The 25,249-nt window shown below is 45.0% G+C and overlaps 1 protein-coding gene across 1 annotated transcript in view; it reads right to left on the bottom strand.

Annotated features, from left to right (window-relative positions):
• PDGFRL (platelet derived growth factor receptor like) overlaps window positions 1-25,249 on the bottom strand; it is an 81,711-nt gene that overhangs the window by 18,027 nt on the left and 38,435 nt on the right. The window contains exon 3 of the mRNA XM_005698771.3: window positions 1,680-1,831. Within this exon, the coding sequence (XP_005698828.1) occupies window positions 1,680-1,831 (152 nt within the window). The remainder of the gene's footprint in view (window positions 1-1,679; window positions 1,832-25,249) is intronic.

Below are 25,249 nucleotides of genomic sequence, written 5' to 3'. Positions count from 1 at the left end.
ACGCTAAGGAGGCCTCCTGGCTTCACCTGAAACACCTTGGACACCTGCAGCACCAGGGCATGGCATTTGAAAGATTCTAGAAAGCTGTCCCTGACCTCTGAACCTTGTTGGAGAACATCTTCCCCAAACTTTAGAATATAGAGAGCTCGGCAGCAGAACAGGCTGGCAAGCCACTCTGCAGTGCCTGCTTCTCCAAGTGCAGTTCCACCTGGCAGACCTGGCCCTGGCCCTGCAGGGGAGGAGAGGCCCCTGACCTGCAGAGTTTCAAGGGCCTTGGTGTGTTCACCGAGGACTGACACTTGGGCGCAGGTGTCAGGATTGGAGCCACTCCAGCCTGCAGAACGCTGCCCCAAACCTCAGCTCGTGGTGCTCTCAAGGACAAACTCAAGGAGACCGTTAGCCAGGCATTCTCTGACAGTGGCAGTTCCAGAAAGGAGGTCACCAGAGATTGTGAGAATACAGTGACTGGACCTCTACAGCCATGCTATGCAACAGAGCTCTCTGTGCTGATGGCTGTTCTGCCTCCACTGTCCAGGAGGGTAGACACTGGCCACAGGTGCCAATGAAGCACTTGAAACATGGCAACTGTCACTGAGAAACTGAATTTTAAACTTTGTTTAATTTAAAAGAATTTTAAAAATATATTTGTATAGCCTTGGCATGGGAGAGATTTGGGGGGGGGGAGGGGCTGTGCCTCATGGCATGTGGGATCTTAGTTCCCTGACCAGGGGTTGAATCTGCATTCAAAGCACATAGTCTTAACCACTGGGCTGCCAGAGAAGTCTTGACCTTGTTTAATTTTAACTAATCCCCAATGACATTTGAATAGTCACACATGCCTCAACTTCAAATCCATAGTCTCAAATCCACGCCCATACCGTTTTCTTTCCCTTGACATCAGTCAGTCAGTTCAATCACTCAGTCATGCCCAACTCTTTGCAACCCCATGGGCTGCAGCACACCAGGCTCCTGTGTCCATCACCATCTCCTGGAGCTTGCTCAAACTCATGTCCATTGAGGCAGTGATGCCACCAACCATCTCCTCCTCTGACGTCCCATTCTCCTCCTGCCTTCGATCTTTCCCCTGACATAGCAGATCAGTTATTAAGTTTTATGCGTGTGTGTGCTTAGTTGCTCAGTCATGTCCGACTCTCTGTGACCCCATGGACCGTTTCCTGCCAAACTTCTCTGTCCATGGGGATTCTCCAGGCAAGAATACTGGAGTGAGTTGCCATTTCCTTCTTCAGGGGATCTTTCCAATCCAGGGACAGAACCTGCATTTCTTAAACCTCATGAATTGGCAGGCAGATTTTTTATCACTTAGTACACTGCAAGTCTGCTGGCTGCCGTACTGGACAATGCAGGTACAGACTCTGGGACCGGACAGTTCTGGGTGCAAATCTTGGTCCAGCCACTTCTTGCCATCTGACCTGAAGGACTTAACTTAATCTCCCTCAACCTCAGCTTTCTCATTGAAAAAAAGTACATATTAGTACTTACCCTAAAGAGTTATTGCAAGACTTACATGAAATAATTGATGTAAAGCCTGAGCTTTTGAGAGTCTGGGAAACAGGGAGTGTTTTCACTGTCCTTGTCTGATAATCAGCAGACAGAGGGAACCTTTAATATGGGTAAGTCCAGAAGTCTGGAGAGTTCTGCCAATGCAGCCAGCCTCTTACCTGTGAAGAAGATGTAGGTGGAGCCCGTCTTGGCCTCGTCCCTCCTGCAGACATAGCCGGTGCAGAGCTGTCCCCAGCAGCTGAACTCACCCGTGTCGGCCGCGGTGGAGTTGACCAGGGTCAGTTGGCCGTAGCGTTCATGCTGCTTCACACTGTCAACGAGAGCACAGCTGGTCACCGGGGCTGGGACCTGGCACCCATCTCTCTCCGCTCCATCGCCTTTACACATGAAGCCCCGAGGTTCTGGGCAGAGGGCCCTTCTTGGATGGTACTGATGAATAAAAGGGTGTACTGGGGGGAAAGTGTGTTGGGGTAGGTGAGGAGGTAGAGGGGAAAGCCTTTCTTAGAACTAGGCTAAGACAATAACATTTGACATCAATGACAATGACATTTTCTCAAGAGAAGACATTCTCTTCGACCCCAGAACTTAAGGGGTTTCCTTAAGTAAAATCACTGGTGTGCTGCAATGCAGCCACACACATTCAGCCACAAAGACTTGGGTGGGCGTTTTGCCTTCAGCTTTGGTTTCTAATGAGTTTATTTAACAGTAGTCAAAGTGAATGAAAGCACACAGCGTTATCCAGGATGCAAAACCTCTGTAATCAGTAAGAATAAGTCTCTGAACACAAGCTTGGAATCTTTGAGATGCTAAATTACTATATTTCAGATAAGAACTGCCCCTTAAGGAGATCAAACCAGTCCATCCTAAAGGAAATCAGACCTGAATATTCATTGGAAGGACTGATGCTGAAGCTGCAATACTTTGGCCACCTGATGCGAAGAGCCAACTCACCGGAAAAGCCCCTAATGCCGGGGAAGATTGAGGGCAGGAGGAGATGGGGATGACAGAGGATGAGATGGTTAGATGGCATCGCCAATTCAATGGACATGAGTTTGAGCAAACTCTGGGAGATAGTGAAGACAAGGAAGCCTGGCATGTTGCAGTCCACAGGGTCTCAAAGAGTTGGACACGACTTAGCAACTGAACAACAAGGAAAAAATGCATTGGTTGCTAAGATGTGGAGCCCCAAGCATGCACCCACCTTTGGTAAAGTATTTAGAGCTTTGGGGCACTTTTCCTCTGGCCTCACAGTTATTTCTACTTTTATTTCCTCATTTTTTATCTCATATTTTTATCATGTTGCATGTGAATATACTTGCCAACCCCTTCAGGTCCTTGTTGAAATGAGAACAGAAAGAAATATGTATTATTATTATCTCTGGGATTAGCTGATTGTTATGATAATTCCCTGTATTATATTATGTTAGGAACCCATATGTATCATCCTTGGGTTTGACCCCCTCCTCTGCCTACCCTGTATAGCCTCAGCCTGTGAGGATTCCAAAATAAATGGTCCTAACTGAGGATGAATCTCCAATACCCACACGTCTCACCCCTCTGGGATCCACATACTTTTCTGACACAGTCGAGATTCTTCCGTTGTAGGTGGCAGTAACATCGGTGGTTCGGTCACCACTTTAAATTTAGCACACAGCACCCTGTCTGGCTGGTTGGTCTTCAACTCTGCGGAATAGCTGCTCAGCCTACCAGTTCTGCCAGGAGGCGCCTCTGTACTCCCACTCTGCCAGTCAACTGCCTCCTTTCAACTGAACGGAAATCTCTCCTCCTTCAGGAAGCTTCTAATTAGAACCAACTCAGGAATCGCCCTGCTTTCTCCCAGTGACGTAACTGGCTCCCTCCCCCTCACCCATCCAATACCTCTGGCTTCCTGTTACTACAATGGATGCGGACAACTTTGAGGGCAGGGATACTGCCCTATTTGCTTTGTATTCTCCAAGCAACAAATTTGTGCACAACACAGCAAAAATTCTCTAGAAACGAGGAGACTGAAATGAAGTTGCACAACAGTGTTGGAACTGGAAAAAAACCTTAAAAAGTAGGAGTCCAGTTCCCAATTTTGTGAATGAGGAGACCGAGTCTCAGAGAGCAAACAGGACTTTCCTGAGACCCACAGCTGGAGAACAGCTGAACAAGACTGTCTTCCTTAAATCAATTAAGTGTGTGCCCAGTACCCACTCATTAGATGATAAATGCATCTAAAGCACTTGCTGCCACGCCTGGTTCATTGCGCTATCCTAATTGTATCTTAATTACATACACAGGCAGATTAGTAGCAGTCACTGTGAATACTACAGATACACACACCCAAATTGGGGATGGCCCTCGGCACAAATAAAAGTGGCCCTCGAGGATATTACAACCCAGCTGAGGAGCTAAAACTAACAGTCATGAAGAGATCAGAGAGTAGCTAAAGTGATGCCCACAGCAAGAGCAGTAGGAATTCTGAGAAGGGATTCCTCACTGTGGGTGGGAAGGTTGAAGGCAGCGTTGAGGAGGAGGTGGGACAGGCTGGAGTCGGAAAGGTGGGGTGGGGGGGCCGGCAGGGGGCTGAAGGCTGAACTTGCTGGGCTGGGAGGGACCTGCTCTGTTCATATCACGCATGTCCCTGGTGCGTGGTGGGTAGCATGCACTTGATGACTTGGGGATTTAATCCACTAATCACAGAAGGAGATGGAGGGAGGGGGTGGCATTCACAGGGGAAGTGGTTGAGAACACTGAGGGGGTATACATGGTGCTCAGCAGGGAGGAGGGACCACCTTCAGATTTGGAGGTGGGGAGTAAGGGCCCCTCTTAGCCACTCCTAGCCAGTAGGGAGAATAGGCCTTGGAGAGGAGAGAGGAGGAGGGAGAGTAGGGAGGGGAAGGAGGAGGAAGGGGAGGAGGGAGGGGGAAGGAGGGGAGTGGGAGGAGGGAGGAACAGGGAGGGGAGGGAGAGGCTCTTACTGGGATGAACAGCCAGTGCTGGGGCCAGGCTGGGTGTCAGCAGTGAAACAGATGTGAAAACAAGACTTGTTTTCTTGGGGAAGATTCACGATAGACTGGGTATACAAGATGGAAGAAAGACACATGGATAAAAACCTCTCGGTTTGTATTTCCACATGATGGAAAGAACGGGGTTTTAACTAAAATGGCATAGCTGAGAAGAGAAAGGAGATGGGGGTGAGCAAGTAATACACTGACTGTTGGAGATTCTGAGTTTATGGTAGTATGTGGGTCAGGTAAGTGTGGGTGTTGTGTGAATCACTGGAAATCCAGGCCAGGCACAGAGGAGTGAAACAGCTCTAGATTTACTTTGGGGGCACCATCCACAGGGGCTGTGAGCAGGTACTAAAGGAATGAGTGAACTCAGTGAGGAGAAGTGTGGACAGGAAAGGCAAGGCAGAGCACAAACCAGAGACAGACCAGGGGCCCAGCAGGAAGAGAGGAGGGAGAAGGAGGGGAGAAGTAGACTCAGGAATGAAAGAAGAGTCGGGAGGGGATCACCAAGGAGAAACAGTCAAGAAATTGATGGTTAAACTCATCAGATGCTTTTCATTCTGATTCATGTCCTCCCCCCTCCACACACACAGACACACACACACGCACACACACAAGATGGCAGAATGAAAATCTTTGGCAACCCGAAGAGTAGTTTCAATTGTGGGGATGGAGTTTGACTTCAGCAGATAAAAGAGGAAAAGCTGGAGACAAAACGGAAGTGAGAGTTCCCAGGTGAACCATGGTATCAGGCCACAGTGCCAATACTTTGGTGACCTGATGTGAAGAGCCGACTCACTGGAAAAGCCTCCTGATGCTGGGGAAGATTGAGGGCAGGAGGAGAAGGGGATGACAGAGAATGAGATTGTTGGATGGCATCACCGACTCGATGGACATGAGTCTGAGCAAACTCCAGGAGGTGGTGAAGGACAAGGAAGCCTGGTGTGCTGCAGTTCATGGGGTCACAAAGAGTCAGGCACAGCAGCGACTGAACAAGATTCCCCATAGAGCTGTCACCTGGGGTACAAAGTCAGTAAGAGATCAATCAGTGTACTGAGCACCTTCTGTGCACCCAGCAGGTACTGGTACGGTAGTGATAGAAATTAGAAGACGCCGTTTCTACCAGGAAAGAACCTGGGCACAGAAAAATGCAGCACCTGGGACTAACCCCAGCACCATGCTGTATCTTTAGCAGGACTGGGGGTGGAAGGAAGGAAATGCACTGGAAAACATTTCTGGATTTTTCCACCCCCTCTTCTGTGTCAACAATATAAAACAGGAAACAAATTATTTAGCAGGATTACAGTTTAAATGCCTGGGTTTAGAATGTCCATTTTTACTAATGGGATCACACGGTCCATGCGGCAGGACATCCAAGAGGTTAGGATGTGACCTCAGGCCTTTGGGGGCAGAGTCTGCCCTGAGTCCCCAAAAGCCCACTCCAAAGAGGCTTCAGTCGCAGACCCTCCCCTCCTCCTGTAACCACTTCACAAACCGTCCCCCCAAAATGGAAGAAGTACAAGATGGGAAGTTTGAATGGAGCTTTTTTTTTTTAAAAAAAAAAAGGTGCTGTGACAAAACAGACTCACAGACATACAGGACAGATGTGGTTGCCAAGGGCATGGGGGCTGGGGTAAGGGAGGGAAGAACTGGGAGTTGGAGACTGGTATATACAAACTATTACACACTGGATGGATAAACAACAAGGTCCTGCTATAGAACACAGAGAACTATATTCACTATCCTGTAATAAACCATAGTGGAAAAGAGCATGAAAAAGAATATACATGTATAACTGACACTTTACTGTACCAAAGAAATTAACAGGAGATCATAAATCAATTATACTTCAATAAATTTTTTTTTAATTAAAAAAAATAATCACTCTGAAAAAAAATGAGGTGCCGCCCTATGGTCACCTAATCTATGACAAAGGAAGCAAAGACACCCAATAGAGAAAAGACAGCCTTTTCAGTAAATGGTGCTGGGAAAATTGGACAGCCACATGTAAAAGAATGAAATTAGAACACCCTCCTATGGAGAAGGAAATGGCAATCCACTTCAGTATTCTTGCCTGGAAAAGTCCATGAACAGAAGAGCCTGTCAGGCTGCAGTTCATGGGGTTACATGACTGAGTATGCACGCATGACGAGGGTGGAGGGAAATGGGTTGGTAGCAATAAACTGGTAGAACTGAAAAACAAAAACAAAAACAAAAACGCCTAATACCATACACAAAAATAACTAAAATGGATTAAAGACCTAAATGTAAAGCCAGACACTATAAAACTCTTCAAGAAAAACATAGGCAAAACATTCTTTGACATAAATCACAGTAAGATCTTTTTTTGACCCACCTTCTAGAGTATTGAAAATAAAAATAAACAAATAGGACGTAATTAAATGTAAAAGATTTTGCACAGCCAAGGAAACCATAAAAAGACAAAAAGACAACCTTCAGAATGGGAGGAAATTTTTCCAAATGAAGCACCAAGGGATTAATCTCCAAAATATACAAACAGCTCATGCCGCTCAATATTAAAAAAATAAATAACTCACTCAAAAAAAAATGGGTAGAAGAACTAAACACATTTCTTCAGAGAGCTCATAGAGATGGCCAGGAAACACACAAAAAGACACCCAATGCCACTAATTATTAGAGAAATGCAAATCAAAACTGCAATGAGGATCACCCCACACAGGTCAGAATTGTCATCATCAAAAAATCCACAAAGAGATGAAAGGGAAAACTCTACAACCAAGAATACCTAGCAAGACTCTCATTCAGCTCTGATGGAGAAACCAAAAGCTTTCCAGACAAGCAAAAGTTAAGAGAATTCAGCACCACCAAATCAGCTTTACAACAAATGCTAAAGGAACTTCTCTAGGCAGGAAACACAAGAAGGAAAAGACCTACACAAAATTAACCCGAAACCTTTAAGAAAATGGTAATAGGATCATGAAAGTGAAAGTTAGTCGTTCAGTTGTGTCCAAATCTTTGTGACCCCATGGACTGTAGCCCACCAGGTTCCTCCATCCACGGGGATTCTCCAGGCAAGAATACTGGAGTGGGTCTGCATTTCCTTCTCCAGGGGATCCTCCCCATCCAGAAATCAAACCCAGGTCTCCCACATTGCAGGCAGACCTTTACCAACTGAGCCACTGGGGAAGCCACTACTAGGATCATACATATCGATAACTACTTTAACTGTAAATGAATTAAATGCACCAGCTGAACAAAAGACTGGCTGAGCAGATGAGACTATGTGCATGTATGCACTTCCACTTACCATATCACTCTACTTAACCCCAGAACTGTATGTAATTATTTTATATTGTTAGTTTAATCCACTTTCCATTATTGCTTGCAAATGTAATTATCTTTTATGTTTTGTCTGGCTATTGATTGTGAAAACTGATAAACATCTTTCACTACTGTGATTATGTAACTATTATTCACTTAATCCCATCATATCATGATTGGTCAACAGAAAATAATAGAACTCTGTCTCACTAAAACTACCATTTAATAGAAAAAAGAGCATACTAACAGTAAAATCTAGTAAAATAATTAGAAAAAATCAGGATATAAAGGCCCAGCTGCTTAATTAATGGGCCTGGAAGGAAGATGGACAGATGTACTGAGTAGAATGAACACCCACTGAGGTCAAGGCCGAGGGGGGAGAAGACGACGACTGATGTAGTTTCAGGGCAACTCCAACCTCTCAGGCGTGATCTGATGGTGATGGATATCTCCCCTAGCATCTTTAGAGAAAGCAAGAGTCTCCCAGTAGGATTTCTTTGACAGATGACAAGCTGGCAGAGATAAGAAGGGGGCCAGACACCGGACTGGGGACAGGGCAGCAAAGCGATGCAGGAGTCAGCCTGTCGTTTCCTTTCTGCAGGACTTGAGAGCTTTCCTGGGCCATTTGCTGGATCACATAATTCTCCCCCTATGCCATGCCCAGAGCATAACAAAATAATCAAATACAAAGAAGGATGGACACCATAAAGAAAAAATCCACAAACAATAAATGCTGGAAAGGATGTGGAGATACAGGAAGCCTCCTATACTGTTGGTGGGAATGTAAACTGATGCAGCCACTGCAGGGAACAGTAGAGAGTTTCCTTAGAAAACTAAAAATAGAGCTACCATATGACCCAACAACTACACTCCTGGGCATATGCCTGGAAAAAAACAATTCGAAAAGGTACATGCACCTCATTGTTTATTGCAGCACTATTTCCAATAACCAGGACGTGGAAGCAACAGAAATGTCCACTGACATATGAATGGATAAATAAAACGTGATACATATACACAATGGAGGATTACTCAGGCAGCAAAAGGAACAAAAATGTGCCATTTGCAGAGATGTGGATGGAGTTACCGACTACCACACAATGTGACGTAAGTCATAAAAAGAGAAGCTAATATCATGTATTAACACATATATGTGGAACCTAGAAGAATGGTACAGATGATCTTATTTGCAAAGCAGAAATAGAGACATAGACATAGAGACAAACTATAGAGACAGAGGGGTGGGATAACACTGTGATGACCTAAATGGGAAGGAAATCCAAAAAAGAGGGGCTATATGTATGTGGAGAGCTGATTCACTTTGATGTACAGAAGAAAATAACAACATTGTAAAGCAACTACTTTGTAAAGCCACAGGAGAGGAAAAGGTCAGTTTTCATTCCAATCCCAAAGAAAGGCAATGCCAAAGAATGTTCAAACTACCTACAATTGTGCTCATTTCACATACTAGCAAGGTACAGCTCAAAATCCTTCAAGCTAGACTTCAACAATATGAGAACTGAGAATTTCAAGACATACAAGCTGGATTTAGAAAAGGCAGAGGAACTAGAGATCAGATTGCCAACATCCATTAGATCATAGAAAAAGCAAGGAAATTTCAGAGAAACATCTCCTGCTTCACTGACTATGCTAAAGCCTTTGACTGTGTGGATCACAAAAAACTGTGGAAAATTCTTAAAGATTTGGAACACCAGACACTTTACCTGCCTCCTGAGAAACCTGTATGCAGTCAGCAAACAACAGTTAGAACCAGACATGGAAAAATGGACTGGTTACAAATTTGGAAGGGAGTACATCAATGCTGTATATTTTCACCTTGCTTATTTAACTTCTATGCAAAGTACATATGCAAAATGCTGGGCTGGATGAATCACAGGGGGGAATCAAGACTGTGGGGAGAAATATCAACAGCCTCAGATATGCAGGTGATATCATTCTACTGGCAGAAAGCAAAAAGGAACTGAAGAGCCTCTTGATGTTGATGAAAGAGGAGAGTGAAAAGGCTGGCTTAAAACTCAATATTTAAAAACCTAAGATTATGGCATCTGGTCTCATCACTTCATGGCAAATAAATAGGGAAAAAGTGGAAGCAATGGCAGATTTTTTTCTTGGGCTCCAAAATCACTGCAGTCAGTGACTGCAGCCACAAAATTAAAAGTCGTTTGCTCCTTGGAAGAAAAGCTATGATGAACCTAGACATTGTATTAAAAAGCAGAGATATCACTTTGCCAACAAAGGTCCTATAATCAAAGCTATGGTTTTTTCAGTAGTCATGTGAGAGTTGGATCATAAGGCTGAATGCCAAAAAACTGATGCTTTCAAACTGCGGTGCTGCAGAAGACTGTTGAGAGTCCCTTGGATAGCAAGGAAATCAAATCAGTCATCCTAAAGGAATCATCTCTTAATATTCACTGGAAAAATGGATACTGAAGCTGAAGCGCTAATACTTTGGCCACCTGATGTGAAGAACTGACTCATTTGAAAAGACCCTGATGCTGGGAAGATTGAGGGCAGGAGAAGAAGGGGACGACAGAGAATGAGATGGTTGGATGGCATCACTGATTCAGTGGACATAAGTTTGAGTAAGCTCCGGGAGTTGGTGATGGACAGGGAGGCCTGGCGTGATGGGGGTCCATGGGGTCGCAGAGAGTCAGACACGACTGAGCAACTGAATGGAACTGAATAATTAGTGATGTTGAGCATATTTTCATGTATTTGCTGCCATCTGTACATTTTCTTTGGAGAAATGTCTATTTGATTCTTCTGCCTATTTTGATTGGGTTCATTTGATATTGAACTGCATGAGCTGTTTGTGTATTTTGGAGATTAAGCCCTTATTAGTTGTTTTGTTTGCAAGTGTTTTCTCCCATTTCTTTTAGGATTTATTATAGCGTGTGTGGGTATTTATTCATGTGCAAGTTCTGCAAGGTATTGTTAATAATTCTGTTCTGGGTAGTGGTAGTGAAAGGTTAGGATGATCTGATTTTAAATAACATCTATCAGATTTCTTTGCCTTTTTAAAATGTTAACCTTTCAATTTATTTACATTGTAGTGTAGCTTTTCAATGTGTTTTTCCTAAAGTTTTTATGTTCTGGTGATTTGTGTTCCATATAATCTAATCTTTTATTTTTCTTACTGTATTTTTGAAGTAATGAGCCTAAATTGGCTCCAGTCAGGTGCAAGCTTAAAGTCTGTTTCTTCTTTGTGGTCTTACCTTCTCTGTTTCTTCTCTGTCTCAGCTGCCTCCCCTAGGGGCTGGCTTGCCTTAGACACCTCAGCCAATCAGAGCCTCTTCTCCTTGAGGCCCGTGCACTGATTGGTCACCACAAGTAAGGATGCTCTTCTCTTGGGAACCTGGCTCTGTCCAAGGACTTCTCTTACTGCTTGATAGACAGTTGGCCTTTTGCTGCCAGAGCCCATTTCCTCTCCTTCCCTTTTACCCTTCACTTCTGCACTGTTATGGTTGAGAATCTGGTCCCGAGAGAATCTAGCACTGAGAGCCCTGTGTTATGCTTTCCGAGTCATCACAGCTGTGTGTGAATGTTACGAATGCAGGCCATTTAGCAGGCTGAGAGTCATCTTTCCTTGCCTTTTTCCATCTCTTTTCAGTCACTGTACAACCACCTGTGAGAAGCTAGAAAAAGCCAGGAATGAGTTGCAAATAGCTTATGGAGGATTTGTCCAGAAGTTAAACCAGCAGCACCAGACTGATCTAACAGAGCTGGAAAATCAGCTTAAAGAATTTTCACCAGGGACCATGAAAGCTTCAGAACATCTGTCTCAAAGAAGCAGAGAAGTACAGGGCTCAACTGCAGGAGCAGGTCTGTACTTTTAGAACCTGAGCATGTGCTTGGCCATTGCTGTTAATTTGACTTCTGTTGTCTGATCAGGGTCTTCCTTTGATGACCTTCTTTGGATGTCCCTTGATGAATTTCTTTATAAGTTAAATAAACGAAACAATTTAAGTAATTTTTTTATGATCAAAGTAATGTATATATATCGAGTGAAAGACCAAAATAAAAAAGATAAAATTTAAACAATCCTTTAAAAATTTTAATTGAAGTATAGCTGTATAAGATTATATAAGTTACAGGATTACAATATAGTGATTTACAATTTTTAAAGGTTATACTCTAATTATTATAAAATACTGGCTATACAGAAATAGTCACATAAGTAGAGGACAAACCTACAGTTACCAAGAAGGGGAAGGAGGGTTGGATGAATTGGAAGATTGGGATTCACAATTTTTAAATATCATAACTGTATAAAATATATAAATATTGACTGTATTATAAAATATTGACTGCATTCCCCATGTTGTATAATATATCCTTATGGCTTATTTTATACCTACTAGTTTGTATCTCTTATTCCCCTCCTCCTATATTACTTCTCCCCCTTCCCTCTGCCCACTGGTAACCGCTAGTTCTCTATATCTGTGAGTCTGATTTTTTGTTAAAGTCACTAGTTTACTATAATTTTTGGATTTCACATATAAGTGATATTATAGTCTTTTTCTTTGATTTATTTCACTTAGAATAATACCTTCCAAGGCATTCATTGCTGCAAATGAAAATTTTCATTCTTTTTTTGATGCTTCAGTGGTATCCACTGTGTCTGTGCATATATATACGTCAGCAGAGGCCTAATGACAGTGTCTGTCAGTTTAAAGGGTGACGTGGATGCACACAGGGAAGAGCACACAGTGAACTCCTTCATTGTAGGTTTGCTTTGTAACTCAGTCCAGACCATCTTAAGTTGGCTTAAAACTCAGCATTCAAAAATCGAAGATCATGGCATCTGGTGCCATCGCTTCATGGCAAACAGAAGGGGAAAATGTGGACGCCATGACAGATTTTATCTTCCTGGGCTCCAAAATCACTGGAGACAGTGACTGCAGCCAAGAAATTAAAAGATACTTGCTCCTAGGAGGAAAAGCTATGATGAACCTAAACAGCATCTTTAAAAGCAGAGATATCACTTTGCTGACAAAGATCTGTATAGGTCACAGCTACGGTTTTTCCAGTAGTCATGTACTCTACAGATAGATGTAAGAGTTGGACCATAAAGAAGGCTGAGCACCAAAGAATTGATGTTTTTGAATCATAGTGCTGGAGAAGACTCTTGAGAGTTCCTTGGACAGCAAAGAGATCAAACCAGTTGATCCTAAAGGAATCAATCCTGAATATTCTTTGGAAGGACTGATGCTGAAGCACCAGTACTTTGGCCACTTGATACAAAGAGCCGACTCAAAGGAAAAGACTCTGATCCTGGGAAAGATTGAGGGCAAAAGGAGAAGGAAGGTGCAGAGCATGAGATGGTTGGATGGCATCATCCACTCAATGGACATGAGTTTGAGAAAACTTTGGGAGATGGTGAAGGACAGGGAAGCCTGGCGTGCTGCAGTCCATGGGGTCACAAAGAGTCAGACATGACTCAGTGACCAAACAACAACAGAAGCAACTATACTCTAATAAAGCTTAATTCAAAAAATAGGTTAAAAAGGTGCTGCAACAAATCACATGCCCCCCAAAAGTATGTAGTTAAGCAAAATTTATATTAATTGGAGCAGCTCTGAATATCCCAGCACATAGGCATGCCCCAGATCTTTTTATTCTAAACCAGGACTTTCAGGGGCTTCCTGGGTAGCTCTGATGGTAAAGAATCTGCCTGCAATACAGGAGACCTGGGTTCGATCCCTGGGTTGGGAAGATCCCCTGGAGGAGGGCATGACAACCACTCCAGTATTTTTACCTGGAAAATTCCATGGATAGAGGAACCTGGCAGGGTGCAGTCCATGGGGTTACAAAGAGTCTGACATAGACTGAGCGACTAAGCACAGGACTTTCAGACCTGACACACGGTGAACTCTGATGGACCATTCCAGGTTTCAAAGAGTGTCCAAAATTTAGGACTCTGTGTGTGTGTGTGTGTGTGTGTGTGTGTGTGTGTGTGTGTGTCTTCCAATGGGCTCCCCTGGCTTTACATATACAGACCCTGCTTTTTTGGGTGGAGGCAAGAAGCTTCGTGTATGTAGCTGCCCCTACTCTCTTCTGGAGGGGACCATGTCACAGGATGACACAGAGGAGGAGGCTGAAGGGCCAAAGTCAGGGCCAATGTGCATCTCAGCTGGGGCAGTGACCAGGTGACAAAGATGGGGTCCTCCACGTTCCTGTCCTTCCCCGAGATTCTAGAAGACAGGCGTGAGAGGTGAGCCCTGGGTTCCAAGATTATCAGTTCATTGGTCATAAATACTCAAGCAGTGTATATCAAGCGGGAGACTTGGGAGCGGAGAGGCAGGGACACAGTGATGTCTGGAGAGTTCCCTGCTGTCAAGCTCTCCTGTGCAAAGTGCCCTGGGGATTCCCAGGAAGGTGAGCAGGACAGGCTTCAAAAATGACAGAGTCTTGTGTGTGTGTGCTAAATCACTTCAGTCGTGTCCAGCTCTTTGCGACCCCATGGACTGCAGCCCATCAGGTTTCTCTGTCCATGGGATTCTCCAGGCAAGAATACTGGGTTGCCATGCCTCCTCCAGGGGATCTTCCCAACCCAGGATAGAACCCACGTCTCTTATGTCTTCTGCACTGGCGGGCAGGTTCTTTACCACTAGCACCACCTGGGAAGCCCACATGTACCAAATAGAGGGTGTGTATTCCCCAGGGAGGTGATCCCCGAAAGGAGACAAAGGGCAAGTTGGGTGCATAACACAGAGAGTTGGGCTGGAACACAGGTGGACAGAGGACTGCAGTGACAGGCGGCAGTCACACAAGGCATGCAATCATGGACTCTGGAGCCACACTCATAGGATTCGAGTCCCACCTCCACCATGACCTTTGGATGCCTTAGCTCAAGCTTACGCCTTCCAATCTGGCTACATCCACCTCTTCAGACTCCGAGTAACAAGAACAACCATACCTCATGCTTACAGAGGGCTGAGCATCATACTAAGCTCTTCAAGTAAGTTCAAGACTTGGAGCAGAATATTTAAAATGGATAACCAACAAGGACATACTGTATAGCATATGGAACCCAACTCAATATTATGTGGCAGCTGGGATGGGAGGGGAGTTTGGGGGAGAATGGATACATGTATATGTATGACTAAGTCCCTTCACAGTTCATCTGAAACTATCACAACATTGTTAATTGGCTATACCCCAATATAAAATGTTTTTGGTGTTTAAAGTAACAATAATAAAAATCTTCTTTAAAAGTAAAATGCAGAAAACCATATATAATTTGATCTCATTTTTATAAAACAATTATACATATTAAAAAAAAAAAGACTTAGAACAGAACCTGGCACAGAGTCAGTGCTCAGCACACCTTGGACACTGTTACTATGATGAGTTTCACAAGCACATTGGGAAGGAGGCCAGATTTTTCCCCATTACCAGAGGAAGACACTGAAACTTACAAGTGTACTTGATTCAAAGTCTCCCAACTCTAGGCGATAGAGTTTCTAATCTAGTGTCATTATAGACTTAGGTCCCTGATTTGTGTGTGTGTGTGTATACCATTTTTAAAGTCTTTATTGAATTTCTTACAGTATTGCTTCTGTTTTATGTCCTTTTTCTTTTCTTTTTTTTTTTGGCCCTAGACATGTGGGAGCTTAGGTCTCTGACCAGGGATGGAACCTTCACCTCCTGTATTAGAAGGCAAAGTCTTAATCACGGAGCCACCAGGGAAGCCCCAGGTCATGAATGTTTATAAATGAAAAGGACACAGATTTCCATCCTACCAAAGTGAATGAATGGAAGGAATTTTGACTGAGAAATGGTGCCCCTAGTGAGCCTCTAAATCTTGTTAAATATGGTCAGACACCCACACTCCGCTCCCCCCCAAAAAAACCCAAAGATCTGACTAAATTATCTCATTATTATTCATAATACTTCATTTTCTATTCAAATGTACAATTAGCCATTCACCAAGTGACTGAAAAAATCAAAGGCAACAAAGCAACCAATCATTACAATTATAACTGAGAGCACCCGAGGTACACATTACTCTTTCTCAACCCCATAAGATGGTGATGATGAAACTGCTGCTACTGCTGCTAAGTCACTTCAGTTGTGTCCGACTCTGTGCGACCCCATAGACGGCAGCCCACCAGGGTCCCCCGTCCCTGGGATTCTCCAGGCAAGAACACTGGAGTGGGTTGCCATTTCCTTCTCCAATGCATGAAAGTGAAAAGTGAAAGTGAAGTCACTCAGTTGTGTCTGACTTCGCGACCCCATGGACTGCAGCCTACCAGGCTCCTCCATCCATGGGGTTCTCCAGGCAAGAGTACAGGAGTGGGTTGCCGTTGCCTTCTCCGGATGATGAAACTACTACTCATAATTAAAATCTAAGTGGTACTTAACATGCTGCAAGTACTGTGTTAAGCCCTTTGCACATTTGGACTGATTTCATCCTCATAACAATCCTGAGAGGTAGGCACTACTATTGTTATTATTTGGGTTAAGATTTATTTGGCTGCATCAGGGCAGCACATAGGATCTTTAGTTGCAGCATGTGAACTCTTAGTTGCAGCATGTGGGGTCTAGTTCCCTGACCAAGGATCGAACCCAGGCCCCCTGGATTGGGAACATGGAGTCCCAGCCACTGGACCCCCAGGGAAGTCTCAAGGTGCTATTATTATACCCATGTTGTAGCTGAGCAAACTGAGGTTAGGCAACTTTTCCAAGTCAGTGTTGGAGCTGCAGGAGAAGCAGTTGAAGGTCAGTTTAAGTAATTTTCCCAGGGCCAGCTAGCTGTACGATCCCAGACATTCTTTGCAGACCTTGTAATGATTTCATTGCATAAAACAGAAAGGTAAGGGAAGAAGGTGAAAACATGTCATCTAATATCCTTGCTATGCAACATGCATTTCACATTCATGAATTATTTAGCTTTACCACATACAAAAAACAGTGCAAGGCATCAAGGGAGATAAAGATTAGTGAGTATTTGCTTCAAGTACTTCAAGTGTGCGCACAGGCCTGTGTTTACTCTAAGACTCCTTTTAAGAAGGTGTCAGAAAAGAACTGCTCCACCATATGCTGGGAATGGAGCCGTATCGACATAGTACAAATTCTGTGTAAGACATATCAAAGCTCAACAGTTTGTGATTTTAAAAAGATGAAAATAAATATGGATGAAGAACAAGTACAGAGCCAAATATGCAAACTGAGGAACTTCAAAGTGAATCTTGTTCCAATATCAGAAATTAAGCAATCTTCTGCCTCTCTCTCTCCATGTTTGAATACTATTCAAGGATCTAGCCAAGCCATGAAATTAAAAGATGTTTGCTCCTTGGAAGAAGAGTTATGACCAACTCTTTAACATGACAGCATATTAAAAAGCAGAGACACTACTTTTCCAACAAAGGTCCGTCTAGTCAAAGCTATAGTTTTCCCAGTAGTCATGTATGGATGTGAGAGTTGGACTATAAAGAAAGCTGAGCACTGAAGAATTGATGCTTTTGAACTGTGGTGTTGGAAAAGACTCTTGAGAGTCCCTTGGACTGCAAGGAGATCCAACCTGTCCATCCTAAAGGAAATCAGTCCTGAATATTCATTGGGAGTACTGATGCTGAAGCTGAAACTCCAATACTTTGGCCACCTGATGCAAAGAGCTGACTCATTGGAAAAGACCGTGATGCTGGGAAAGATTGAAGGCAGGAGGAGAAGGGGACAACAGAGGGTGAGATGGTTGGATGGCATCACCAACTCTATGGACATGAGTTTGAGTAGACTCCGGGAGCTGGTGATGGACAGGGAGGCCTGGCGTGCTGCAGTCCATGGGGTCGCAGAGTCAGATACCACTGAGTCACAGAACTGAACTGAACAAGGGTCTATGCAAAACCCTTGCAATATAACTGCAATATTTCGACCCCAACAGTGGTTTATGTGAAGGCTACACAGTGTGACCTGGGTCTTTTCTACTACATTGACTCATGTCGGATTTTTCTGTGCTGTTTATAAGGAAGTCAGGGACTTCCCTAAACCTCTGCAGCGGGATGGGGGTGGGGGGCGCAGGTTCAATCCCTGATTAGGGAACTATGATCCAGAATGCTGCATGGTGTGGCCAAAGAATAAATAAAATTTTAAATAATTAAGAAGAAGTCATAGTCGGCATTTTTCAACTCTTTCACAGGAGCACACACACGTGACGTCCCTCCAGCCCTGCCAGCCTCTCTCTTTTTCCAGTGTCCTGTCCTGGACACTGACTCCACTCTGACCGCTGTACTGGAATGTTCCCTTTCTCTTCTCATCCTCTTCTCTCCCAGTCTGCTAGTGGCGTCTCTTCTCTTGGTCTCACTTGCCAAGCCATCTAGCTTCTTTACAAAGGAAAGCTCCCCTCCCACCCTCAGAAAACAAGGCACATATATCCCTTTAACCAGAAGTGAGGCGTGACTTGCCCGAGATGGACCACACAGAAAACCCTGTCAGGCCGCCTAGAATAATTGTGCACAGCCACATGCTTAAAAGATAACACAGGGCTTCCCTGGTGGCTCAGTGGTAAAGAATCCACCTGCCAATGCAGGAGACGCAGGTTCAATCCCTGGCCCGGGAAGACCGCACATGCCATGGGGCAGCCAAGCCCGTGTGCCACGATTGTCGAGCCTGTGCTTTAAAGCCCAGGAGCCACAACTACTGAGCCCATGTGCCCTAGAGCCCACACCCAACGAGAAGCCACTGCAATGCGAAACCAGTGTACCACATAGCCAAAAATATATAAATCAAATAATATATATATGGCAACACAATATAAAACTCATCTCCAGACTTTTAAAGTACAACCCTAACCCGTGCCTGAGTACACTTTTAGAGAGATTCCATTCTGCAGGTTTTTTTAAAGTAGTTTAACTCATTTTCTTTTTCTTAGTTTTTCTCATGACAAAATAATACATGCTCATTTAATTTAGAAAGTTAGAAGCCCTGTGGATTAATGGAAAAGAAAAAAAAAGGGAAGAGGTCATTGAAAATCCCAAGATACACTGTCAACTCTGTATTGGGGAGTCTTCCAGTTCTATAAATCAATCCTTCTAGAACAGTGTTTCAGATGCTCTATTAAAAACCATCAAAAGTACTTTCCTGGGACTTCCCTGGTAGTCCAGTGGCTAAGACTCTAAACCCCCAAGGCAGGGGACCTGGGGTTCAATCCCTGGTCAGGAAACTAGATCCCACATGTCCACAGCTAAGATTCTGCGTAGAAAATAAACAAATTTAAAAAGTACTTTGCCAAGGACCACCCAGCTTTATAGCATGAACAGCTCCCAGCGTGCACAGAAGCGAATGCCGCCCTCTTGGAACCCACGGCGCCTACGCTATCCCAACGCCTCCATCACGGACCATACTCTCCACCTGCCCCATGGCTTCACCACCTGAGACGCATCAGCTTGTTTCCACCCCAGCCCTCCAGCCACCTCTTTGCCTGTGAAAGCTTCTCTTCCTTTTCCTACTGACCTCAACCGGGTCATTCTTTCCTGTTCTGTTCTTAGGAAGGCCTTTCATGGTTGGGGGTGTTTGCACAGCGGCGGGTTAAGAGCATACAGGCAAGTCAGATTTCCTCGGTTCAGTCTGGCCTCTGCCACTTACTGACTCTGTAACCATGAATAAATGACTTAATTTTACTGTCCTCAGTTTCCTCTTCTGAGACAGGGAGATAATAACAGTTCTTACCTCCTAGGTAAGAACTTAATTATGAGACTTAAGTTAGTTAATAAATGTACATGATCCTGGAAGGATGCTCGCACAGAATAAGTGCTCAACACATGTTAGGGGTTATTGGGGTGCCCTAGTACACCCTGATCTAAACTTCTCATGCTCAGCACCTGATGCCTTTATCACTATAGTGTGTATATGTAGACACACGGTGGGCTTCCCCTGTGGCTCAGTGGTAAGGAATCCACCTGCAATGCAGGAGCCACAGGTTCAATCCCTGGGTCAGGAAGTCCCCTGGAGAAGGAAATGGCAGCTGACTGCAGTATTCTTCCCTGAAAAATCCCCTGGACAGAGGAACCTGGCAGGCTATAGCCTGTGGGGTTTTCATAAAAGAGTCGGACACAACCGAGCAACTGAGCATGCATGCATGTAGACACACACGCACACACACACACACACACACACACACACATGTGCTACTTTGTAGTGTGTGACCTTTCAACTTCCTATTATATTTCTCTAGTGAAATGGTCCCTTCCTGGGCAGGAGGCAGGAAAATGTCTCACGCTTGTCTGCGTCACCCACAACCTTCTATGTGGCGTAATGTGGGGCAGACTGCAGTTACAGGTGACTGCGTGCAGAACAGAATTCATGGAGTGAAACAGCTGAGTAACTTGCCCAAGGGTTCTAAGTCCCTGGCCTCCGTGTCATATAACGTGAATTAAGTACAAGTTCCAAGGGTCATTTTGAAACCAGCAAGGACCTTAGAGATCACCTGGGTGGATGGAATGGAATCCCTGGGGAGTCCTGGAAAAGCATCCACCATACTTTCTGCTGCGCACGGAAAGGAAGCATGTATCTATTGCTTTGAATACATAACCAAATCCTGAGCAAGGGAGTGACTCAAAGCACGGGTGTGGGGGATGGCAAGAGAGAACTCAACAAATGTGCACTCGCCATGTAGAGAAACTCATAGAAATAACAAGTGAATCGCTGCTGTCGTGTAATTTTGATAAGGTCATCTTTTAAACGTGGCCACCGTATGATTCTGATGTGTAGGGTTTATTTATGTTAACAACTCCCATGATTCCATCTCTGGCCATTCTAACTTCACAGTATAGAATAAGATCATTGGCATTTCTTTGGGGTAGGGGTGGGGGGCCCAGGGTAAAACCATCTCCCAGCCCTGCTGAGCTGAGTGCTCACGGCCACGTCTTCAGGGAAGAATAGGAAAGGGGAGGAGGAGTGATGGGAGACAATGGAGCAAGCCTCCACCAGCCCCTTCAGGAAAACAAGCTGTGGCTTACTAATGGGCTGGCACTCAGCCACAATGAGTGTGTTGTGGCCAAGTCATAATAGTGAATGCAGAGGCCCCATTCGTACCTGGCACCGTGGACTCACGGCCCAGAGAGATACACCCAATCTCCCACGCTGTCAACATATTCAAGGCACCCACTCATGCTAGGGCCACTTGGCTGGCTTATCTTCTGAGCAAACATCAGAAACTTAAGAAAGAGCTTTTGGGGGGGTACAGAGACTAGAGGGGTGTTGGGAACTAATCTATCTTCACTAAAAGCTTTGCAAGTTTGCGAAAGCCCCTTAGCCTCTTGGCGGGGGGTCATCTAACCTAATCCCTCATAAAATGTAGGGTCCGCATCAAATCAGTGGGCCCCAAGCTGGCCGTATGGCACAGTCCCTCCAGGAGGTCTCTACTCTGCTCCTGGCTCTTCTTTCAGCATCTCCCCACCTTATGGCCAAGGCCTGGCCTGTAGTCAGGTAACCGATCATGCAGTGACTCAACCTGCCTCTCCAGCCTGTGCTGCCAGCTGCCTTCTCCCCACCGTGGGCAACCCCTCCTCTCCAGCACTCACAGTTGACCACAAGCTGTAACTGTATGTGGTGTGCATGGCATTCATTCCGCTAGTTCATAAGCCTCTGGTGGGCAGGGCCACATCTGGTTCCCTTCACACCCACCTTTCTGACACAGTGGACAGTCTTCCTGTATAAATTAGGCCAACAATAATTTCACCTGTCAATCCCAGGCTTCCTGCAGTTGCCCCTTCTGCTTTCGTATGCTCAGTTCCTGTCCTCTGCCTCTCCCTCCACGATGCACCCCTGCTGATGCCGCATCACAAGCCAGCCTGTAAGCCACCTCCCTAACCGGAATGCATGAGAGCATGCTCTCTTGTGTCAACTTTGGTTGGCACCCAGGATTCAACATCCCTGCCTTGTCCTGGTGACTAAGGCAAGTTCCTAACGGGGAGCAGGGTTGTTACAGAGAAGGGGGAGCTTGCCCAGAGTGATCTCCCTTCAGGGCAGGTGGGGCCCCAGGTGGAACCTGAGTGCTAAGCGGTGGGTGGGGTTGCGAGCAGGGCTTCAGGCTGTAAACAGCATGTGCTCTGAAAGGCAGAATCTGGGGCAAAGTCTGAACAGAGAATCTGATCTGTAACCAGACAAAGGAACCTGTCAGGATCCTGAGGCCCCAGGGCAGAGTGAACAGGTTGGAAATGTGGGGTAGGAGTCCACACCCCATGTTCAGGGCGGATTCCCAAGGGCAGTGACCTCGCACTTGCCCAGGTAGGTGGTTATCACTGTCAAGAGAGCCAAGCCCAGAAACTGGAGGCAAAACTCTGACATCATAGTTTTGCTTCCCTCCCCACCCCACCAGAACGTGCCGTTCTCTACAGCTACATACTAGAAGAAATGAAATGTTTCACTTCAGTTCAGTTCAGTCACTCAGTCATGTCCGACTCTTTGCGACCCCATGAGTCACAGCACGCCAGGCCTCCCTGTCCATCACCATCTCCCAGAGTTCACTCAGACTCACGTCCATTGAGTCCATGATGCCATCCAGCCATCTCATCCTCGGTCGTCCCCTTCTCCTCCTGCCCCCAATCCCTCCCAGCATCAGAGTCTTTTCCAGTGAGTCAACTCTTCGCATGAGGTGGCCAAAGTACTGGAGCTTCAGCTTTAGCATCATTCCTTCCAAAGAAATCCCAGGGCTGATCTCCTTCAGAATGGACTGGTTGGATCTCCTTGCAGTCCAAGGGACTCTCAAGAGTCTTCTCCAACACCGCAGTTCAAACGCATCAATTCTTCGGCACTCAGCCTTCTTCACAGTCCAACTCTCACATCCATACATGACCACAGGAAAAACCATAGCCTTGACTAGGCAGACCTTAGTCGGCAAAGTAATGTCTCTGCTTTTGAATATACTATCTAGGTTGGTCATAACTTTTCTTCCAAGGAGTAAGCTTCTTTTAATTTCATGGCTGCAGTCACCATCTGCAGTGATTTTGGAGCCCAAAAAATAAAGTCTGACACTGTTTCTACTGTTTCCCCATCTATTTGCCATGAAGTGATGGGACCGGATGCCATCATCTTAGTTTTCTGAATGTTGAGCTTTAAGCCAACTTTTTCACTCTCCTCTTTCACTTTCATCAAGAAGCTTTTTAGCTCCTCTTCACTTTCTGCCATAAGGGTGGTGTCATCTGCATATCTGAGGTGATTGATATTTCTCCCGGCAATCTTGATTCCAGCTTGTGCTTCTTCCAGCCCAGCGTTTCTCATGATGTACTCTGCATAGAAGTTAAATAAGCAGGTGACAATATACAGCCTTGACGTACTCCTTTTCCTATTTGGAACCAGTCTGTTGTTCCATGTCTAGTTCTAACTGTTGCTTCCTGACCTGCATACAGATTTCTCAAGAGGCAGGTCAGGTGGTCTGGTATTCCCATCTCTTTCAGAATTTTCCACAGTTTATTGTGATCCACACAGTCAAAGGCTTTGGCATAGTCAGTAAAGCAGAAATAGATGTTTTTCTGGAACTCTCTTGCTTTTTCCATGATCCAGCGGATGTTGGCAATTTGATCTCTGGTTCCTCTGCCTTTTCTAAAACCAGCTTGAACATCAGGAAGTTCATGGTTCACATCTTGTTGAAGCCTGGCTTGGAGAATTTTGAGCATTACTTTGCTAGCATGTGAGATGAGTGCAGTTGTGCTGTAGTTTGAGCATTCTTTGGCATTGCCTTTCTTTGGAATTGGAATGAAAACTGACCTTTTCCAGTCCTGTGCTGAGTTTTCCAAACTTGCTGGCATATTGAGTGCAGCACTTTCACAGCATCATCTTTCAGGATTTGAAACAGCTCAACTGGAATTCCATCACCTCCACTTGCTTTGTTCATAGTGATGCTTTCTAAGGCCCACTTGACTTCACATTCCAAGATGTCTGGCTCTAGACTGGTGATCACATCATCATGATTATCTGGGTCGTGAAGATCTTTTTTTGTACAGTTCTTCCGTGTATTCTTGCCACCTCTTCTTAATATCTTCTGCTTCTGTCAGGTCCAGACCATTTCTGTCCTTTATCGAGCCCATCTTTGCATGAAAATTTCCCTTGGTATCTCTAATTTTCTTGAAGAGATCTCTAGTCTTTCCCATTCTGTTGTTTTCCTCTATTTCTTTGCATTGATCACTGAAGAAGGCTTTCTTATCTCTTCTTGCTATGAAATGTTTCAGTTCTCTTAAAATTAGATCAGAGACTTCCCTGGCAGTCAAGTGGCTAAGACTCCACACTCCCAATGTAGGGGACACAGGTTCAATCCCTGGTCAGGGAAATTAGATCTTGCATGCCACAAGGCCCAGTCCAAAAAAAAAAAAAAATTAGGGTAAGATCAGAAAACATTTCCCACCTCCTCAAACTGAATAATGTACTTCAACCCGTTTCTCCACCATGATGACCAGGAGCCTAAGGACAGCTGCAGTACCACAAGACAGTGAGTGTGGTGTTCCGCGTCGTTATGGGTGTCGAGAGTGTGTATGAGATGGAAACACATGCCTGAAACAATTTTTAAAGGCAAGTTTCCTGAAAACCTGGCTGTTTTCTTGTGATCTACCTCCTTCGGGTACAGTCTTGGGAATAAAAATAGCTCTTCCTTACTGAGATGGCTTAGCACATGCGCCCCTGCTTCACTCGTGTGACCTCATTCTATGCTGACAACATCGAGGCTGGTTCTGTCAGTGCTCTCTTCTTCCCCTGCCCCCACTCACGCCCTGAACGGAACAGGCCATGTTTTCCTGCAGCCTGAACGCTGTTGGAACAAGGAGTGCACCCGGGGAAGTCTCGCATCCCGTCCCGCCCCACTGATCCGTCTCTGGGGAGATGCTGGCAGGCCTGGTGCTGCAGCCATCAAGTCTGAGAAGAGAGGGCTCTACCTCTAGGGCAGGATAAGTCATTTGTTTTGAACCCAGTGGCTTTCTGCGGGTAGAAATTCATCTGAAGGTAAATATCAGAGCTTGGCTGAAACACAGACTTTCGATCCCTCCACAGCAGACTGGACCCAAAGGGTGCTTCCAGACAAGCACAAAAGCAAAGGGTCGGGACACCCAGATTTTCACGGAACCTCATAATACCTCGTCTGTTCTCAGAAAATTAAGTGAAACGAGCACTGAAGGAACGTGAGTTTGAATTGAAAAAGACTTGTGTAAGCGTATAAAATAGATAACAGATGGGAATCCGCTGTACGGCACAGGAAACTACTCAGGGCTCTGTGGTGACCTAGACGGGAAGGAAATCCAAAAAAGAGGGGGTGTATATAGACATAAGCCGACGCACTTTGCTCTACAGTAGGAGCTAACACAGCATTGTAAAGCAAGTATATTCCAATCAAAAATTGTTAAGGACGACATGTGCACGACAGTTCGAATGTATTCACTCCCACGGAACTGCGTATGCAAAAATGGTTCAAGCGGTAGATT

This window comes from Capra hircus, chromosome 27 (assembly GCF_001704415.2).
Source record: "Capra hircus breed San Clemente chromosome 27, ASM170441v1, whole genome shotgun sequence".
Lineage (NCBI taxonomy): Eukaryota > Metazoa > Chordata > Mammalia > Artiodactyla > Bovidae > Capra > Capra hircus.
The sequence above is the reverse complement of the archived record's forward strand: the minus strand, read 5'-3'. Positions and strand labels throughout refer to the sequence as shown.